This window comes from Dasypus novemcinctus, chromosome 9 (genome assembly GCF_030445035.2).
Source record: "Dasypus novemcinctus isolate mDasNov1 chromosome 9, mDasNov1.1.hap2, whole genome shotgun sequence".
Classification (NCBI taxonomy): domain Eukaryota; kingdom Metazoa; phylum Chordata; class Mammalia; order Cingulata; family Dasypodidae; genus Dasypus; species Dasypus novemcinctus.
The window spans coordinates 88,572,654-88,586,342 of record NC_080681.1 but is presented as its reverse complement, the minus strand read 5'-3'; the positions used below and the strand labels follow the sequence as shown (position 1 = coordinate 88,586,342).

At 43.5% G+C, this 13,689-nt stretch overlaps 1 protein-coding gene across 3 annotated transcripts in view; it reads right to left on the bottom strand.

Moving 5' to 3' along the window:
• The window catches only part of EIF2B3 (eukaryotic translation initiation factor 2B subunit gamma), a 221,529-nt gene that overhangs the window by 32,029 nt on the left and 175,811 nt on the right, over positions 1-13,689 (bottom strand). For all 3 annotated transcript variants that reach the window (XM_058303694.2, XM_004461239.5, XM_058303695.2), the window contains exons 7-8: positions 5,617-5,744; positions 3,693-3,883 (exon numbers count right to left, since the gene is read on the bottom strand). In XM_058303694.2, the coding sequence (XP_058159677.1) occupies positions 3,693-3,883; positions 5,617-5,744 (319 nt within the window). The remainder of the gene's footprint in view (positions 1-3,692; positions 3,884-5,616; positions 5,745-13,689) is intronic.

The following is a 13,689-nucleotide window of genomic DNA, read 5'->3' as shown; positions in this document are numbered from 1 at the left end:
GGTCACTAAATCAAAATGATAAAAACACCTGAAAGTCCCTAGGTAGAACCCCATGCTCAATCAGAGGCATGATGTGGGGAGTTCTCAGCCACAGCTTCCTGTCTGGATGAGGCAGAGTAGGAGACTGCTTCATTTCTCCAAGGACCAGGACTGTTTATGCAACAGCTTCCAAGTGGCTTTGTACATAATCTTCTAGCCTAGAGTCCTACACTCTCAAAGCAATGTCATGTCCCTCAGCATGGTGTGAGTGGGACAAGCCTTGGTGATATCCAGGCAGTACTTCTTGGGACAGGAGGTCTGATAAGGGAAAGAAGTACCCTGAGTCCTGACCATAGTCATCTTACATTCCTGCTTTACTTCCTGGACCACTCTGGCCATGCATGAGATAAGGATGGCAGCAATGGTAGATAAATTCAGTTCTAGACCCTTCAGCATAGACACTTCACCAGTCAAAAGGCATGTTATTCACCAGTCAAAAGAAAATATTGAAGGGGAAGTTCACATTGGTGTCTCTCCAGTATGAGAAACTGAAAAGAGTGGGGACCTGGGGGACTCAGGTTACTGATTCTGTGTGTCTATCTGTGATTCTCTAGCATTGGCAGTATGCTGATCAGAGCACTGTGTGGTGGCCACACTAGTAAAGGGAAGCTTTGCTGGCACTTGGCTACACCAGCAATGTGAAGGCTAATGCCCCAGCTCCCACCCTTGGGACCTCCTGTATTCCACTACAACCAAGACCTTCCAGAACTCCTTGCTGCAAAGTCCCTGCTGGCACTTCAGAGGATGCTTCTCCAGCCTTGGCCATCCATGAATTTGCTTCAAAGAATTGAGGACATAGACATAAAACTCAAAGCAAGGAAGCTTCCTAATAGATCTGGTCCTAAGGTGGGACTAACTTTACCCAGGACTATTCTAGGTAAAGATGTGACTAGTTGCAATTTCATATAAACTCTCTGGCTTCGATTCCCTTAGAACTATAACCAATCCAGGTTGAAGTCTGAATTTTCTTCTCCATTAGGGGCTGGAGCTATACCCACCATATGGTGTGGTTCCTGAAGACTACTGGGCCAGGTTTTCTCAGAGGATCTATCTTAATCTCTATGAACATCTTTTATCACCATTCCCAATCCACCTTCCAGCCTGTACCTGCAATGTCAGTTTTCACAGAGTTCTACCAGCAGTGTCAGCAGCTAATACTTTCATTATCTGATACCTGTTATCTTTGATGCCTCCCCAACATAATTCCTTTAGTCATCTATCTTCTCATATTCTTTTTTTTTTTTTTTTTTTTGCCACTGAAACTCCATTTTATTTAATATTTCCCACTTTTTTTTTTTTAAATTTTTTTTATTTTTTATTGACTTTGTAATAATATTACATTAAAAATATATATGTGAGGTCCCATTCAACCCCCCCCCCCCACCCCCCCTCTCCCCCCCCCCCCAACAACACTCGTTCCCATCATCATGACACATCCATTGGATTTGGTAAGTACATCTTTGGGCACCTCTGCACCTCATATACATTGGTTCACATCATGGCCCATACTCTCCTCTATTCCATCATGTAGGCCCTGTGAGGATTTACAATGTCCGGTGATTACCTCTGAAGCACCATCCAGGGCAGCTCCATGTCCCGAAGACGCCTCCACCTCTCATCTCTTCCTGCCTTTCCCCATACCCTTTGTCCATCATGTCCACTTTTCCCAATCCAATGCCACCTCTTCTATGTGGACACTGGATTGGTTGTGTCCATTGCACCTTTATGTCAAGAGGAGGCTCAGATTCCACCTGGATGCTGGATGCAATCCTCCCATTTTCAGTTGTAATCACTCTAGGCTCCATGGTGTGGTGGTTGTCCTTCTTCACCTCCATCTTAGCTGAGTGTGGTAAGTCCAATAAATCAGATTGTAGGTGCTGGAGTCTGTTGAGGCTCAGGATCTGGCTATCACATTGTCAGTCCAGAGATTCAAATCCCCTAAATATATCTTAAACCCCAACATTAACTGCACCTCCAGCACATTAGCATGAAAGTCTTATGAAGGGAGATCCCATCTGTCTTCTCATATTCTTATCTCACCACTCTGTGTTTCTTTTATTTGGTCTCATCATCTCTCCCTACCAAAATCTCCCTCTTGTGTCCACTATACAATATAAAGCTCCCCTATATCTTCAGCCTCTTCACTGTCTCCCTCCCCAATTCTTGCCTTCACTAAAAACTGACTTGTCTTTTGGGGCATTGCTTCCCCTGAAAGCTTCTTCAATAGAAGCTTCTCACTCTTCATATCTCACAAACCTCAGGGTTAAAAGGAGGGGAGAGCAGGACTCCTTACTCCTTTTTTTTAAAGATTTATTTATTTTATTTATTTCTCTCCCCTTCCCCCCTCCCGCCCCCAGTTGTCTGCTCTCTGTGTCCATTAACTGTGTTCTTCTGTGACCACTTCTATTCTTATCAGCAGCACTGGGAATCTGTGTGTTTCTTTTTGTTGCGTCATCTTGTTGTGTCAGTTCTCCATGTGTGTGGTGCCATTCTTGGGCAGGCTGCACTTTCTTTTGCACTGGGCGGCTCTCCTTACAGGGCGCACTCCTTGCACGTGGGGCTCCCTTAGGTGGGGGACACCCGTGCATAGCACGGCACTCCTTGCACACATCAGCACTGCACATGGGCCAGCTCTACACGGGTCAGGGAAGCCTGGGGTTTGAACTGCAGACCTCCCATGTGGTAGGCGGATGCCCTATCCATTGGGCCAAGTCCACTTCCCTCCTTACTCCTTAATGCTATTTCCAGACAATGCTTTTCTCTCATATAGACATTCCTTCTTTGAGTTTTTGTCATCTAGCTACTCTACATTCTGTTTAGTTTTTAAATTTGTTTTTGTTTTCTGTCACTACTAACCTCCTGGTTATTCTGCTTCTTTCAAATACTGCAAATTCTACTTGCCATATTTTTTTCTGTAATTCATCCTCTCCTCCCTATACCCACTTCTACAATCTTAATTTGGCCACATCATCTCTCTCCCAGATTGCTGGAATAATTTCTTAACTAGTCCCCCTGCTTAAATACCTTCAAAGGCTCTCCTTTGACCTTAGGATACAATCAGTGACCGAAGTATGGCATGTAATGTTTTTTTGTGATCTGGCCCGTGCATATTTCTGCAGCCTCCTCTTCCTTGCCACCCCTCTTTTCTCTATGTTTTAGTTACATCAAATTTCTGTGTTTTTTCAGAATGATTCATGTTCTCTTTGCCATGCTATTTTCCCTGTCTAGAACATTTTTGGTCCCTTTCTTTGCCTGGCTAGCTCCTACTTATTCCTTCAAAACTCAGTTCAACTTCACTTTCTTAGGAAAGTTTCATCACAATAAGAATTACACAGTATTTATCTGTTTGTCTATAAGTACTGTAGATATCTCCATGTTGGGCAGACTAGGAGAAAGCTGCTCAACTCAGAGGTCAGGAGTTAGCCTTCTTGGAGCCAGAGAGGCCCTGTCTCTGTGGACTAGGCCTTTTTTCCCTTTTGCTGCATCTGGGGCTCTCAAAGATTTCCCCAGACATATGAGGTCTTGTTCAACCAAGGTAATAAGAGTGATTCTGAAAAGGTCACTGGGTACCTAATGAAGAAGTAAGACAAAAGGTTCAGTCTCTTTTTGGGACAGGAGCTCCCATGATTCCTCTTCTGAACCCATCATCTCACCTGTCTGTTTGCTTCCATATAGAGTCCCAGGGTGCTCACCCGTGAGCAGAGGCCTTCTTTCATGATATGGACATAGCAGCGCACCTGTGATCTGGACAAGTCTTCCCATCTGTCTCCTTGACAGGCATTCCAGCAGGTATCGTAGGGAGCAAATGTCAGTGTATTGGCTTCTTTTACAAAACTGTAAATATCTTTAGAACAAACATCCAAAACAATAAAGTGAATGAGGGAGAGATGACAGAGGGAATATAAATGTAGTCAAGTTTTAAAAAAGCGTACAGCACACACTTCTCCCCTTACTCATCCATGTAGTGGGGACCTGGGGAAATCCCTCTAAAACCCAAAAGACCAAGTCAAATTAAAAGAGGTAATGTATTTTTCTGTGTGTTTGAAATATTTATGGTTTAAAAACATGCTTAAAGAGGAGGTCCTGAGAGAAAGTTTGACCAATAATCAGGTACCACTAGACAGCATAAAATAGATGCCCCTTGCAAAATCATGAAATAACAAAAGCAAGTGTCCAGACTTTAATACCAGCTTCATGCTACTAGTCTCTTGCCCTGTCAGGTAGCTGTGCTATGAAAGAAAGAACATAGGACTTGGAACTAGAGCAATTAGGCCCCAGTTTTTCAACTTTCACAATAACCCTTTGAGATCTTTTATTTTATAATAAGGAAATGGGGCTACTAGTCTCTTGCCCTGTCAGGTAGCTGTGCTATGACAGAAAGAACACACGACTTGGAACCAGAGCAATTAGGCTCCAGTTTTTCAACTCTCACAATAATCCTTTGAGATCTTTTATTTTATAATAAGAAAATGGGGGTTCAGAAAGACTGAGTAATACACTTAAAGTCACAGAGCTAGTAAGAGGCAACCAGTTTTCAAACGCAGATCTGTATAATGCCAAGTCTTGAGATCTTAACCACTATGCTATACTGCCCTCATTTATTCATTTGATAAATATCTTTTGGAACATCAACTATAAGCCAAGGACTGGACAGGGGCTACAAATATGAGCACAAACAAGACAGACATCACCAATACATCCTGGAATGTAGAGTCTGGTTAGACTTTGGTGGCCTCTCACTGTACACTCTTTCACCCTCTTTCCCTTGACTGAAGGAACTGAGTTTGATACGAATTGGGGGGAGATGGACTTGGCCCAATGGATAGGGTGTCCGCCTACCACATGGGAGGTTCGCAGTTCAAACCTCGGGCCTCCTTGACCCATGTGGAACTGGCCCATGCGTAGTGCTGATGCGCGCAAGGAGTGTCCTGCCACGCAGGGGTGCCCCACCGCATAGGGAAGCCCCACACGCAAGTAGTGTGCCCCATAAGGAGAGCTGCCCAGTGTGAAAGAAAGTGCAGCCTGCCCAAGAATGGCACCGCACACACAGAGACCTGACATAACAAGATGATGCAATAAAAAGAGACACGGATTCCTGGTGCCGCTGATAAGGATACCGTCACAGAAGAACACACAGTGGATAGACACAGAGAGCAGACAACGGGGTGGGAGGAGGGTAGGGAAGGGGAGAGAAAGAAAAAAAAAAAAAAAAGAAAAAAGTAGGGCTGCCAGAACATGGACAACAGGGGAACTGAGCAGTGGCAGGCAGAGTTTAAAGTCAAATGACCCATGAGGAAGCCCAGCCAAACCAGAGCTGTGAACTAGAGACTGGGGTTGGAGGTATGATTAGTCTGTCCCTGAAGAGCACAGTAAGAGGATCTGCCTGTACTCAGTAATAAAGTAATAAAGATTACCCAGAGCTCAGGGAATGGAGCCAACTGGCCTGTCTTGTTCTGTCGGTTAGCCCAGAGTCTTCTGCCTTGAGCCAGGCATCTTGGGCTAGGCTAAGCTACCTAGCCACCCTCTCCAGAGGTGCTGCTACCCTGCCCTTCTTACCACATCAACTTAAGCACTTACCTAAGGATTTCAGTTCCTTTTTCTTTGGATCTTCCTCTTTTTCTTCTTGCTCCTGTTGTGAGGAAGTTGAGGAGAACTGTTTTCTTACCAGGTATGGAATCAGTTCACTCCGGATGGAAGTGATTGAACTAGAAGGCAAAATGGTCAAATATGAAAAACCAGACTGTCTGGATCTTGTTGGGATGAAAAACTGTGCATCCAAGGAAAATCCAAATTCCTTCTTATCAGGCTATCTTGAGACTGGGCAGAAGTGAAAAAAAGGGATAGATTTGGAAGTACTAGAGAAGCATAGGGTCTAAGCTTTCTTTACTGGCTTCAGGCTAGGGATGGGAGATTAGTGTGCTGAATCTGAGAATCCTCCTCTTTGGTCTAAGCAGAAAGTGGTCTTTACTAAGTCCCATCTATGTGGTGTATGCATGCATGTGTTTGTATGTATATATTTTAACATGGTACCTTGATTCTTCATTGGCAATAACTCATGAGAAGGCAGAATATTCTGGGGCGTTGAAGAAAGCTGTGAGTTTCTTCACTTACTGCTAATGGAATGCAATTTTAAATAGTTGAAGGCTAGTGACTAAAATATAATTTGTGATGTCTGTTAAACAGTTTGATGATTTTATTCTAACCACGTAATTCTTGGCTACAAATCTTTATTATTCAACTGGAGTCAAATATAGTAGTGAAGGGTAAAAGTTGGTTTAATGGTAAGATTAAAGCAACTGGAGGGAAGCGGACTTGGCCCAGTGGTTAGGGCATCTGTCTACCACATGGGAGGTCTGCGGTTCAAACTCTGGGCCTCCTTGACCCACGTGGAGCTGGCCCATGTGCAGTACTGATGCATGCAAGGAGTGCCCTGCCATGCAGGGGTGTCCCCCGTGTAGGGGAGCCCCACACGCAAGAAGTGCGCCCCGTAAGGAGAGCTGTCCAGGGCAAAAGAAAGTGCAGCCTGCCCAGGAATGGCGTTGCACACATGGAGAGCTGACACAAGATGACGCAACAAAAAGAAACACAGATTTCCGTGCCGCTGACAACAACGGAAGCAGACAAAGAAGACACAGCAAATAGACAAAAAGAACAGACAACCAGGGTGGGAGGGGGGGAGAGAAATAAATAAATAAATAAATCTTAAAAAAAAAAATAAAGCAACTGGAATAAAATATGTAGAAAGGAGTTGCCAGAATTTCCTCTGCTTAGTTAGATCAGGAGTGATAGACACTTTCCCAAAGTGACCCATGTGCAAAGTGACCCTTAGCAGCTCTATTTATGAGCCACTGATGGGGCATCAAAATTCAGTGATCTCGAGGGAAGTGGATTTGGCTCAATTGATAGAGCGTCTGCTTATGATATGGGAGGTCCAGGGTTCAAACCCAGGGCCTCCTGACCCATGCGGTGTGCTGGCCCACATGCAGTGCTAATAAGCGCAAGGAATGCCATGCCACCACACGCAAGGAGTATGTCCTGTAAGGAGAGCCACCCCGCACAAAAAAAGCACAGCCTGCCCAGGAGTGGTGTCACACACATGGAGAGCTGATGCAGCAAGATAACGCAACAAAAAGAGACACAGATTCCAGGTGCTGTTGACAACAATCCAAGCAGACATAGAAGAATACACACAGTGAATGGACAGAGAGAGCAGATAATGGGGGATGGGGAAGGGGAGAGAAATAAATAAAAAAATAAATCTTTGAAAAAAAAATCCAATGATCTCTGATGATGTTCAAAACTGAAGGCAGGGAAGCAGATGTGGCTCAAGCAGTTGACTTCCCACCTCCCACATGGGAGGTCCAGGGTTTGGTTCCTGGTGCTTACTGAAAAAAACAAAAAAAATGAACAACATGCAAAACAAACCAAAAAAATAACTCAGGGAAAGTGATGTGGTTCAGTGGCTGAGCTCCAACTTTCCACATGCAAGGTCCTGGGTTCAATCTCTGGCCCCTGGTACTACAAAAAAAACACGAAGAACAAAACCCCCCAAAAAATCCACAAAAATCAAACAAACAAAAACAAACCAAACAAACAAAAGCTGGTGGGCAGCAAATGACCTATCTCCTTGGCCGATATGCTGGTATACAGGGAGTGATGCAAGGTTACCAGCCCTGAGCCCAGAGGAATTAGGAGGTAGGTCTCAGGTTTCAGAAATTGAAAGCAGCTCTTTTAACAGTATACTTGCTCCCAGCAAGCCTCTTATTCTAATAGTTGCTCTCAGCTTCTTAACATCATAACTGGAACAAGACTGTCTTTAGAGATTAGGGAGGAGGAGGAAAGTGAGGGGTGCACTACATGTTGTGTGTCCCATCATAGGATGGATTGGCTCAAGGAGCCAATACTTTTTTTGAGGAATATGTATATTCCAATTAAGAGAATTATAAAGTAAATTGGAGGAAATACATGAAAATAATGCAAAATGTGACATAACTCTAATAGCAGCAGGGAACTCAGAAAGGCTCTTTGGTGTAGATCTACCTGAGTATACCTTATGCCTCTAAATATTAAAAATTTTCACAATATCTGATACATACAAAAGAACATGTGCCAATTAAGTATATGTTATTATGAGTCATACTGGTAAAAGAGACATCTGAGAATTCATCACCTAACTTGTGAACTATAACATTACCAATACATTGAAATGATTTGTAAGCTTTACCTAGCCATTCTCTTGCCTCCCTCCAGAGGCGACCCTCATTTGAATTTTGTTTATCATTTTCTGCTTTAAAAAAACTATTCTAGTGAAGTTGTGTAAATCCACAAACTATTACTTAATATCGTTTTGCATTTATTTTTTATCCCTCTCCCATTTGTCTGCACTCTGCGTCCATTCATTGTATGTTCTTCTGGGCCACTTGTATTCTTGTCAGCGGCACCTGGAAACTGTCTCTTTTTGTTGTGTCATCTTGTTGCATCAGCTCTCCATGTGTGTGGCACCACTCCCAGGCAGGCTGCGCTTTTTTTGCGCAGGGTGGCTCTCCATGCGGAGGGCACTCCTTGTGTGCGGGGAACACCCCTGTGTGGCACAGCACTCCTTGCGCGCATCAGCACCATGCATGGGCCAGATCACCCATGCATGGGTCAGGAAGCCCTGGGTTTGAACCCTGGATCTCCCACATGGTAGGCAGATGCTCAATTTGAGCCAAATCTGCTTCCCTGTGATATGCTTTTCTTTCATCCATGTTGTTGAATATAACTATGGTTTGTTTTCTCTTCTGAATAATATTCCATTGTATGTCTATTCTACAAAAACGTACTCATTTTTCTTTGATGGGCATTGTATTTATTTGATGGGCAAAGATTTATTGTTTTTACTGTAACAAGGCTGCTATGAACATTTGGTAGTTGACTTCTGGGTACATGTGCAAGAATTTTAGGGTATATAACCAAGAGAAAAATTGTTGGTCAAAAGTTAGGAGCATGGGATGTGGTGTAACTCAGTGGTTTGAGTGTCTGCTTCCCATATACAAGGACCCGGGTTCAATCCCTGGTCCCTTCTTAAAAAAAAGTTATGGGCATGTTGAAATTTTACAAGATAATACCAAATTGTTTTTCAAAGCAGTTGTACTAATTTATACTCACCCTAGCAGGGTATAAGAGTTCCCATTGATCTGTATTCTCCCTAACTTGACATTGCCAGACTTTTTCATTTTATAAAATATGGTAGGTATAAGACAGTATTTTGTTATGGGTTTAATTTGTATTTGATGAACGGTGATATTGGAAATCTCTTCATAGGTTTATTGGTTTCAATTTTTTGGTAAAATGTCTATACAAGGCTTTCCCCCACCCCCCCAAAATGTATTTATTTATTTATTCCCCTCCCCGCCTCGCTGTCTGCTCTCTGTGTCCATTTGCTGTGCATTCTTCTGTGTCTGTTTGTCTTCTCTTTAGGTGGTTCCTGGGACCTTCCAGAGTGGGAGAGTGGGGCTCAATCTCTTGCACCACCTCAGCTCCCTGGTTTGCTGAATCTCTTATTATCTCTTCTCTGTGTCTCTTTTTGTGCATCATCTTGCTGTGCCAGCTCTCCGTTTCGGCCAGTACTCCTGTGCGGGCCAGCACTCCTGCACAGGCCAGCACTCCACTTGGACCAGCTTGCCAAGCGGGCCAACTTGGTTCAACAGGAGGCCCCAGGAATCGAACCCTAGACCTCCTATATGAGAGAAGGGAGCCCAATTGCTTGAGACACATCTGCTTCCTATATAAGGCTTTTATTCATTTTTCTATTGGGACTCATTTATAGAATTCTTTACACATTCTGGATATTAATCCTTTGTTAGATATATGTGTTGCAAGTATCTTTTAAGGAAAAAAAGTAGGAGAGTGGTGAGCAGACTTGACAGTCTGGACTTCTCCTCCATGCTCAGATCTGCATGGTTTAAAGAGACAAAGAGACAGCACTCTAGCCTTGACACCTCCTGCCATGGTCACTGACCGCAGTCACCAATAGTAAAGGCTGAAAGTCTCAAAGTCCCACACACATTCTGGCTCAGGGACCCAAGGCCACACAGTCCCATGGTGGGACCCGTATAGCCGGAGCATACCCATTCAAAGTAGGCCCCCCAAAACCAGAGTGACCTGCAGCAGAACTTTTGGCATACTCCCATCCTGGGCCCTAATTGCTGGTGTACATAAACAATAAAACTGGGTGTCTTTGAACATTGATCCCATTTGGCTCTGCAGATTGGGATCCCCTAATGCAGAAGTTACTAGAGGTAGAAAAGCCATCTGAAAGGAGGAATCTGAACCACAGTACAACAGTGTAGACTCAGGGCTGAAAGCCTGCGTGAAAGCAGCTCAGAACATGGGAGAGGAGTTGAGCAGATCATAGCCACTGGGGAGGAAAATTTGTATAAAACAGAATGGCCCAAGACTCCCAGAGGAGGAAGAGAGGAAAGTAAATCCTCCTTGGAGGAGAAACAGTTGCACATACTAGGGGAGTCTTACAAGTTACCATATATGCCCAAGGAAAGAAGCAGCACACAGAGACCTGAGAAAAGCTGAATTGTTAAACACAGGTTACTCTAAAGATTAAATAAAAACTGGACCAAGTGTTTAAGACAGGGGTTCTTAACCTTTTTTGTTCCATGGACCCCTTTGCCAGTCAGGTGAAATGAATACTACTGTCATCTATTTATTGCATATATTCAAGGAAATGCTAAATTTCAGTTAAAGGTCTGAGAAAATAAAGATAATAGGTGACTTTTTTCAAATCTTTTTTCAAAACTTTTTTCAAGCTCATGGACTGCCTGAAATCTTTCCATGGACCCCTGGTTTAAGAGGACCTTAACATACAATCTACACTAAATCTTTAGCAAGAGGGAGAAACTGACTTCCAGTTAGCATATAAACAGGAAGAGATAGCTCATTCAAGGGAACAAATTAAAACAACAGAGGAGTCACACACATTGGAACGACTAATCAACTAGTCAAAGACATTCAGTCAAATCTCCTAAATCAGTTTGATGAGCTAAAGGAAAATATGGATATAGAACTAAACAGTATTAAGAAGACAATGTATGATCAAAAGGAGAATTAGAAAGTTTAAAAAGGAACATAACAGAACTTCTGGGTATGAAAAACACAATAATAGAGATTAAAAATACACTAGAGGGAAGCAGACATGGCTCAAGTGATTGGGCTCCCATCTACCACATGGTAAGTCCATGGTTTGATTCCTGGTGTCTCCTGGTAAAGGCAAGCTGGCCTGCACGGCAAGCTGGCCTGAGTGGAGAGCTGGCCCACATGGAGTGCTGTCCCGCATGGAGTGCTGGCCCATGCAGGAGTGCTGGCCCGCGTAGCAAGCTGGCCCTGAGCAGAGAGCTGGCACATCAAGATGACACAACAAAAAGAGACAGAGGAGAGATAAGAGATGCAGCAGACCAGGAAGCTGAGGTGGTATAAGAGACGAGCACCGCTCTCTCACTCCAGAAAGTCCCAGGATCAGTTCCTCCTAAAGAGAAGATAAGCAGACACAGAAGAACGTATAGTGAATGGACACAGAAGAACGTATAGTGAATGGACACAGAAAGGAGACAATGGGGGCGGCGGGTGTGTGTGTGTGTGTGTGGGGGTAGGGAATAAATAAATAAATAAATCTTTAAAAGAATATACTAGAGGCACTCAGCAGCAGATTTGAATAGGTAGAAGAATCAGCAAACTAGAAGTCAGGACAACCGAATCATACAGTCTGAAGAGAAAATAGAGAAAAGAATGAAAAAAGTGAGAAGAGTTTAAGGAACTTATGGGACAATATGAAGTGTACTAACATATGCAGTATGGGAGTCCTAGAAGGAGAGAGGGGAAAAGGGGAAGAAAGAATATTTGAGGAAACAATGGCAGGAAATCCCTCAAATCTGATGAAAGGCATGAATATAATGTCCAAGAAGAAAAACAAACTCCAAACAAGATAAAATCTAATAAACATACTCTATTAAAACATATAGTAATCAAGGGAAGTGCATGTAGCTCAACTGATTGGGCTTCCTTTTACCATATGGTGAAGGCAAGCTGGCCTGTGCCACCATGGAGAGCTGATGGCCCACACCATCACAGAGAGCTGACAGCAGACAGCGAGCACAAAACAACAAGGGGGAGGGAATGAATAAATGAAGTAAAATATAAATCTTTAAAAAAATAGTAATCAAAATGTCAAATGCCATAGATAAAGAGATAAATCTGAAAACAGCAACAGAAAAGTGAATTGTCACATACAAGGGGTACTCAATAAGACTAAGTGTTGATTTCTCATCAGAAACCATGGAAGCAAGAAGGCAGTGGTATGACATATTTAAGGCACTAAAAAAGAAAAACTGCCAGTCAACAATTCTATATCTGACAAAACTGTTCTTCAAAAATGAGGGAGGGAAGCAGACGTGGCTCAACTGACAGAGTGTTTGCCTACCATATGAGAGGTCCAGGGTTCAAACCCAGGGCCTCCTGGCCTGTGTGGTGAGTTGGCCCACGTGCGGCACTGCCACACTCAAGGAATGCTGTGCCATGCAGGGGTGTCCCCCGTGTAGGGGAGCCCCACGTGCAAGGAGTGCACCCTGCATTGAGCTGCCCTGAGCGAGAAAAGTGCAGCCAGCCCAGGAGTGGCACTGCACACATGGAGAGATGATGCAGCAAGATGACACAACCAATAAAAAAGAGACGCAGATTCCCGGTGCCTCCAAGAATACAAGAGGACACAGAAGAACACACAACAATGGGGGAGGGGGCAGGAGAGGGAAGAGAAATAAATAAATCTTTAAAAAAAAAGAGGGAGAGTTTAAGACATTTGTGGATGAACAAAAACAGAACATTTAACACCGAGAGACCTGCCCTACAAGAAATGCTAAAGGGAGTGCTTCAGGATGAAAGGAAAGGACAGGAGACAGTAGTTTGGAGCAAAAAGAAGAAATTAAAGCAGCGGATGTGGCTCAAGCAGTTGGGTGCCTGCCTCCCACATGGGAGGTCCCGAGGTTTGTTCCCAGTGCCTCCTAAAGAAGATGAGCTGAAGCAACGAGTTAATGCAATGAACTATCGCAAAAAGCTGACGAACAAATACTACGAGTAGGGAGTGGATGTGCCTCAAGCAGCTGGGCACCTGCCTTCCACATAGGAGGTCTTGGGTTCAGTTCTTAGTGCCTCCTAAAGAAAATGAGCAGACAACAAGTAGACACAGTGAGCATAGACAATAAGTAGAGAGACAAGGGAGTCATCTTGGGATGGGAGGGTGGGGAGAAGAAATGAAGAGCTCCAGTAAAGGTAATTACATGTATAAATGTAAAACCCAGTAGTATGGTATCCTCAGTTTGTAACTCTATTTCCTATAAGACTGAGAATACAATTGAGTAAGAAATAATCATATTTCTATGTTATGGACATGCAAAATATAAAGAGGTAATGTGTGACAAAAACAACATAAAGGGGAAATAGAGAGAATATAAGAGTACAGACTGTGTTTGCTATCGAAGTTAAGCTGGCATCATTTTGAAATGGAAATGGATTAAACTCTACAAACAAAGGGCAGACTGGCAGAATGGATTAAAAAAGCACAATATAACTATACGTTACTTACGGGAGGCTCATCTTAGGCTCAAA